We start from the raw sequence: 7,753 nt of genomic DNA on the forward strand, positions 1-7,753 counted from the left end.
TACACTTGCTTTATTAAGCAGCTCTAAATTTCACTTTTGTGAAGTTTTCTTTCAGGAAATAATACTCTTCTGTCCATCCCACATACTTTCCAAACCAAGATTAAATTGATGTGGCTGCTTTGATCAAGAAGACACTTAACGCCTCACCTGGAGATGAATTACATTCATGGTGGTCAAGACCTTGCAGAACTAACACAACCAAGTGAAAAGCTTCTCAAGCTTTTTCTTTCTATGTTTGCCTATCAGTTTGGTTTTTGTTTGTTTTGCTTTGTGTCTAGAAACATGAGAATATTTTACTTGCTTTGTAGTTTAAACAAATTGATATTTATATGTAAAATACGACAGTTGGGGGTTGACATCCTGCTGGATACCGTGCTGACAGGTGGAGCAGCCAGAAGCTACTGACTGCTCCCAGTTCCAGTTTTTCACACTGCTGCACTTGAATACCAAGAGTGTAAGCAAAAGCCAGTTCTTACTCCTGACACCAAACCCACTGCGAGCCTCCATTTCTGTACATGTTGGTGCTATAGGATAGAAGAGATTTGATCTCAGCTCTGGGGCTGCAGGGGAAAAACACAGCATGATTTACTACTTAGGAAGCGTAAAGGTGAGAAACTCCACTGATGTCACTGGATGTCGTCAACCTAGAAGAAAGCAGTATTTTATCCAGTCTTGACCAGAGGCTGTATGAGGAACCAATGTTTTATTTTTGCGAGCAAACCTACAATTTAATTTGTATCTTTGTAAACAGTCTCAGTAATGTAGGTGGCCTACCCAGGGAGGTACCGAGAATTCAGGATTTATCTCAGCACTTCACAGCAGTGCACTTTGAGTCCAGTGTGAGATCTTAATATTCAAAGCCTGTTCTCAAGCCAGCGAGAAACTCTGTGGAAGGATCCTACCACAAATTTTCTTGGAAAAACGTGTAATTTATTTTTAGACCTCTATCTTAGACATTTTAGCTGTATTCAACCATTATTTTGCTTCTGATTTGAAAGGTGTTTTTAACTGGTCTTGTGTGGAACAAAAATTTTCACAGCTGTTTTGCCTAACAGCTTTTCCCTGGCCTGATGAATGATGTGAGGAACCTTTGGTAAGTAGCACTGCCATTGTTTTCACGGTCTTACTGTCTCTCCCTTTTACCTGAATATGGGAGGTGGGGGGTTGATGCCACAATGCCTTAAGGGGTACTCTACAGTGCCTGACCACGCTGCCCTGCTTTCCTTTACTATTGACCATGGCAGGGCAGAGGGAGGGGCACATGAGATCAAACAGCAATCCCCGAAAAGCACCTTGCACCCTAGGAAGGGCTCCGCAGGGGGGGCCCTGCTCGGCGGAGCGGACTGGCACAGGAACGGCAGCACCTCCGCCCCAGGGTCGGTACCTGCCTGCCGGCTACGCACCGCTTCTTCCTCCCGCGGTCCCTCCCGCTCTCTGGGGAGCCGCCGGGGCCGGGCCGGCACCCCCAGCCACAGCCTCTCCCCGGCATCGGGATCGGGCACCGCGGCGGAACTGCGGCGTGGGGGAGCGGCAGGTAGCGAAAGGCAGGAGAGGAGCCAGAGGGTAAAAAGGCGATGAGGGCAACACCTATTCCTCGCTCCGCGCCGGGGAATTTGGGATGGGTGGCAGCGGTTGCTCAGCGCCGTGACCAGCGCGGGGCGCGGCGCTCCGCGGGAGGTGCCGCCGCCTGTCCCGTCCCACCCCCTGCGCCGCTCCGCTCCGGCTCCGTGGCGGAGGGGGCGTGACGGCAGCGCCTCGCGGGCGCTTCTCCAGGAGTGGCGACCGCTCCGTGACACTGCGCGTGTGAGCGTGGGGACGGGCACGGGGCGCCCTGCGGCATGCCCCGGGCAGCGCTGCCCGCTGGCCGTGCGGCGGCTCCGGGGCGGCAGGAACACCCTGGCGGCCCTTCGTGCGGGCAGGTGTCCCCGCTCGCCGCCCCGAAGCCACGGCGCGCGGGGGCGGGACGGCTTGATTCCTCTCTCTCCCTTTTTTTTTTTCCTCCTTTTTTTTCCTTTTAATTATTTGTAATATGATGATTTTTGTTGATTTCCTGCTTTTTTTCCCCCGGCAGGGAGGAGGGGAGGGAGGAGCGCGGCCGGGGGGCGGGGGGTAGAGGGGTCGCGGGCACGTGCGCGGCGAGGCGCGGGGCGGTGCGCGGAGCTGCCCTCCTGCCCCTTTTAAAAAGTTCGCCCCGCCGCCGGGAATGAGGTCAGCGCGGGCGCTTCCCATTGCACGCGGCCATTATTACCGCTCCGTGCCGGCCGCCAATCCCGGGGAGGCGGGCGGGGCTTGGCACGCGGAGGGCGTTGGATACAGCGCGCGATTGGCCGCGGGGCGGGCTGCGAAAGGATAAAGCGGCGCGGGGCGGGCGCGGGGTCCGCTCTCAGCTGCGGCCGGCGGAGCGCGGCGTGCGGGGGGCGCGGGGCAGCGCCCGGCGGGCGGGCGAGCGCGGGGGGCGGCGGCGGCTCCGCGGGGCTCTGCGCGCGCGGAGCGGCAGCAGCAGCAGCACCACCGCCGTCGGCAGAGGAGGAGGAGAAGGAGGACGGGGCTGAGCGCCCGGCTCGCCGCTCTTCCTGCCGGGGACGTACACACTCGTTCATGCACGAGCGCTTTTTTTTTTTTTTTACGGCGATTTTTTCAATTATTTTTTTATTTCCTTCTTATTTCTTTTTTTATTCTTTTTTTTCCCTTGTCCCGAGGGGTTTCCTTTTCGCTCGGTACCTCGCAACTTCCAAATCCAACCTGCACAAACTCTTGGCCGCCGACCCCGCTGCCACCACGGGTCCTGGAGCCGGGATTTTCGGGGCTTCGGGGGCGCGCCGCCTCCCCCCTCCCCCGCGGCGGTGCACGCTGGCCGTGCCCAGCGCTGAGAGACTTTCGGCGGCAGGCGTGCCGCTCTCCTGAAACGCCTGGGGCAGGCTGAACGCACTTGTGAACTGGACCAGCTGCTTCAGGGAGGGGGGAAACCCGATGTGGTGAGGAAAAAAAGCAGACCGACACCCCCCTCCAAAAAACAAACCAAACCAAAAAAGCCCAAAACACCCCAAGAAAAAAAAAGCAAACTTGGACGAGCGGCTCGTGGCGCTGCTTTTGCAGAAACTCTTGCCTGACCGCGGGCGGCCCCACCGCTGCTGCCGCTGCCGCCGCCTCGAGGGGGAGAGGACCGCGCCGCCGGGGACAAGGCGCCGGTGTGGAAGTACAAGTGGTGCGGGGACGAGGCGCCGGTGTGGAAGTACAAGTGGTGCGGGGAGCGGGGGCGCGGCCGCGGGGGGCTGCGCCGTCCCGGTGCCGCTGTGAGAAGTTGCGCGCCCTGCCCCGCGCCGGAGCGGCGCTGAGCCCCGGCGAGCCCCCCGCCGCCGCCGCCGCGATGGTGCAGCAGACCAACACGACGGAGAACACGGAGGCGCTGCTGGCCGCCGAGACCTCCGACTCTGGGGCCGGCATCGAACTGGGCATCGCCTCCTCCCCCACGCCCGGTTCCACCGCCTCTACGGGGGGCAAGGCGGATGACCCGAGCTGGTGCAAGACGCCCAGCGGGCACATAAAGCGGCCCATGAATGCCTTCATGGTGTGGTCCCAGATCGAGCGGCGAAAGATCATGGAGCAGTCCCCCGACATGCACAACGCCGAGATCTCCAAGCGCCTGGGCAAGCGCTGGAAGCTGCTCAAGGACAGCGACAAGATCCCCTTCATCCGGGAGGCGGAGCGGCTGCGCCTCAAGCACATGGCGGACTACCCTGACTACAAGTACCGGCCCAGGAAGAAGGTGAAGTCGGGCAACAGCTCCGCCAAGCCCGGCGACAAGACGGACAAGGGCGGCGGGGGCGGCGCTGGCGGGGGCAGCGCTGGCGGGGGCAGCGCGGGCGGCGGCTCCGGCGGCCCCGCGGCCCCCGCCAAGCCCGCCCCGAAGAAGGGCGGTGGCGGCGGCTCCAAGCCCTCCCCCGCGGGCGGCGGCGGCGCGGGCGCGGGCGGCAAGCCCCACGGCAAGGCGGCGGGGGGCAAGGCCGCCCCCTTCCCCGGGGAGCCGTCGGCCGCGCTGCTGCCGCCGGAGCACCAGGCGCTCTACAAGCCCCGAGGGGCGGCGGGCGCGCCCTCGGGACCCGGCAAGCCGTTGGCCGAGAAGAAGCTGAAGCGGGTCTACATCTTCGGGAGCGGGCAGGCGGCGGCCGCCTCCGCCTCCCCCGGCGGCGCCGTGCCCGGCAGCCCCACGCTGAGCAGCTCGGCGGAGGCCGGCGACCCCTTGAGCCTGTACGAGGAGGGGGGCGGCGGCGCGGGCCGCCCCGACGGGGATTGCGGCGGCGTCGCCTGCCCCTCGCCCTCCGGCTCCGGCTCGCCTTCGGATCACCGCAGCTACACCAGCTTGCGCGCCTCCTCCCCTGCCCCCTCGACGGCGCATTCCTCCTCCGCGTCCTCCCACTCCTCCTCCTCCTCCTCTTCCTCCTCCGGCTCCTCTTCGTCGGACGACGAGTTTGAGGACGACCTCTTGGACCTGAACCCCAGCCCCGGCTTTGAGAGCATGTCCCTGGGCAGCTTCAGCTCCTCGGTGCTCGACCGGGACCTGGATTTTAACTTCGAGCCCGGCTCGGGCTCGCACTTTGAGTTCCCGGACTATTGCACACCGGAGGTAAGTGAGATGATCTCGGGGGACTGGCTGGAGTCCAGCATTTCCAACCTGGTCTTCACTTACTGAGGCGAGAGCCGGGCCCTGCTGGAGGAGGCACCGGCGCGCGTGGCTGTCGGCAGGACTCGCCCACCCCGCAGGGCGCTTTTGTCTTTTTGTGTTTTGTTTGGTGTTTGTGTTTTGGGTTTTTTAGGGGGGGGAAGAGGTGTTTTGTTTGTTTCTGGGAAGGGGTTGTTGAGAGACTGCTTCTTGTGCTCGGGGAAGGAGCGGGATCGCCCTCTCCTTGCGGAAAGGCCAGCAGTCCCCTTCCTCCGGCTGCAGACGGACCCGCACACACCCCCTCCCGAGAGAGGAGCCTGACGGTGCTTTTTGAGAGACTGGCGGGAGCGAAACGCTGTCCTTTTCCTCTTTTTTATTTCCTGAAAAGAGAGACAGAGAAAGGGGGAGGGAGGGGGAAACCACACACACCTCTGGGTTCTTTGTTATTGCCCATTTTATACGAATAAAGAGGAGGGGGAGCGATGCGTTGTGCTGAGCGCACACTGGATGTCTTGAGCATTCGCCCTTTCCTGTGAAAGAGCGATCAGAACTGCTTGGGAAAAAAAAGAGAAAATCCACCTAAATGCTTTGCAAGGTTCACATTTGTGGGGAGAAATACTGTCGTGGTTTCTTCTGCGGTGAGAGGAGGCAACAATGCTGGGAGGCGGAGGAGGAGGAGGCGGATGGAGCTGGACTGAGATCCTAGTTAAGCGGAGAAGAGCCAGACTTAAACTTGAGAGCTGTCTTGGAAATATGGTGGGGGGAAATAATAATAAACTGAAATGGATTTGCACGTACAGATGAGGTGGCGGCAGCGCTTTTCTCAGTCACCTCATGTAATATGTAGAGAGAAAAATAAGGCTGAAACTTCAAGAACACTGATAACTTTTGAAAACAGAGACCGAATGGGAACAGTTTCTGTCATGATGTGGTACAGGGGAAACGGAGGGCGATGGCTTTTGGGAAAAAAAAAAAAACAAACAAACCCGAAAATACAAAAAAAAAGTAGTTTCTTTCTTCTTACTCAGAATCGTGATGGTGTTGGATTATTTCACTGGTGGGGTTTAATATAGCATGTTATACTGTCTGTCTTTTCAAGATTTCTGTAAGACTGTTGAACAGTTTAAAAAAGACAAAACTAGTGTTAGGATAATATAAAAGCAGATAGATGGCGCTATGTTTGATTCCTACGAAAATATCACCAGCTTTTTTTCATTCTTAACTCTTTAAAGGATTCAAATGCAACTCAAATCTGTGCTGGACTTTAAAAAAATGAAAATTCAGGACCAAATTTTTTCTCAGAGTATGTATGTGTTTGTTCCTTATAGCTGTAAATGAAAAGACTGTTTTTTCTCACCGATGCTCCATCCTCGTATTGTTTTTTTTTTTCCTTGTAAATGTAATCGGATGCCATTTTATAAGTGGACGTATTTATACTGGCCAAACATTTTTGACTTTGTATTTCTTTGTCCTTTTTTGGTAGTTCTTGCTGTTACCCGCACCATTTTTATGTCTCCTTCACTGAAGGGCTAGAGTTTTAACTTTTAATTTTTTATATTTAAATGTAGACTTTTGACACTTTTAAAAACAAAAAGAGAAGAGAGATGAAAACGTTTGATTATTTTCTCAGTGTATTTTTGTAAAAAATATATAAAGGGGGTGTAAATCGGTGTAAATCGCTGTTTGGATTTCCTGATTTTAACAACAGGGCCGCTGGTTATTATCTCACACGCGTGTGCGCGCTCACGCTCACTCACTCTCACACACCCACGAATCAGCCCCTATTTTGTCCATGTTTACACTCCAATCTGCAGGCATCTTAAAGTGACAGCATCCCTCACCGCCCCGCACTGCCCGCTTCGCAGCCCCCCGCCTGTCCGCGCAGGGGGCGGGAGGGGCCGGGCAAGGGATTGACACTGAATGCTACCGTTTTGGGGAGCCACCTGTCCCCGGATGAAGTGAAGCGACTGGTGCATTGACACAGAAGGGATCCTGTACCTTTAACTTGTAAACCACATCTTTTGCACTTTTTTTCTAAGCAAAAACGTGCCGTTTAAACCACTGGATCTATCGAAATGCCGGTTTGAGTTCGCGACACTATGTACTGCGTTTTTCATTCTTGTATTTGACTATTTAATCCTTTCTATTTGTCGCTAAATATAATTGTTTTAGTCTCTTATGGCATGATGATAGCATATGTATTCAGGTTTATAGCTGTTGTGTTTAAGATGAAGAAAGTGAAAACATCTTTGTACATTTAAGTCTGTATTATAATAAGCAAAAAAGATTGTGTGTTTATGTATGTTAATATAACATGACAGGCACTAGGACGTCTGCCTAATGAGGTGGTTCCGTTAAGGGTTTAACTTTTTTGTTCTTTTTTTTGTTCTTTTTTTGGTCATCCATCCTGTGCAATATGCTGTGTAGATTTTTTTTTTTTTTTGGATCTACAATCACCCACAACAAAACGTGGGGAAAGGAAAAAAAAAAAGAAAAAACATGCCAGCTAACCATGTCAAGTTCACTGCCTGTCAGATTGTTGATATATCTTCTGTAAATAACCTCTCTTTTTTTTTGTTGTTTTGTTGGTTTTTTTATTGTTCCTTTTTTTTTTTTTTTTTCTTCGGGAAGGAAATAAAATCAGCTGGAACTGAACCCTAACACTGGGCTGCTCTTGTCATCATTGCTCTGGCCGTAGCCTCTCGGGGCAGCTGTGTCTCGTCTCTCCGGACGGCAGGGGAAGGGAGGGAGGGGCAGGGCAGGGAGGCAGGGAAGGGCAGGGCAGGGAGGGAGGGGCGGCCGCGGTGCCGCACCGCCCACGGCCCGGGGCTGGGAGGCTCCCGGGCATCTCGGGCTCCTGAAGCTTCTCCTCTGGGGCAGCTCGACCTGGCCTACCGTGGGTTGAGATGGTTTTCTCTTATTGCCCCTCCTCTTCTTTTTTTCCTTTCCGCCCTGGCGTTTGGGGTGAGAACGGCCGCACGAAGGAGCGAGCGGCAGTGGGGCCTCGCCGCCCACCCCCCATCCAAAGCAGTTTCCTCGGGGCGCTTTAATGAGGACTTCCTAAGGCAGAACGTTTGCAAACGCCTGGCCGCC

General features: G+C 55.6%; 1 protein-coding gene across 1 annotated transcript; it reads left to right on the forward strand.

The window, feature by feature from the left end:
• Positions 1-3,214: 3,214 nt before the first annotated feature.
• Positions 3,215-7,321, forward strand: SOX4 (SRY-box transcription factor 4). Its single transcript, XM_085051694.1, has one exon. It carries the CDS (start codon positions 3,368-3,370, stop codon positions 4,688-4,690), a length of 1,323 nt encoding a protein of 440 aa, XP_084907820.1. The 5' UTR covers positions 3,215-3,367; the 3' UTR covers positions 4,691-7,321.
• Positions 7,322-7,753: the final 432 nt, after the last annotated feature.

The sequence above is a fragment of the Lichenostomus cassidix genome, chromosome 2 (genome assembly GCF_008360975.1).
Source record: "Lichenostomus cassidix isolate B80296 chromosome 2, HeHo_3.0, whole genome shotgun sequence".
Classification (NCBI taxonomy): domain Eukaryota; kingdom Metazoa; phylum Chordata; class Aves; order Passeriformes; family Meliphagidae; genus Lichenostomus; species Lichenostomus cassidix.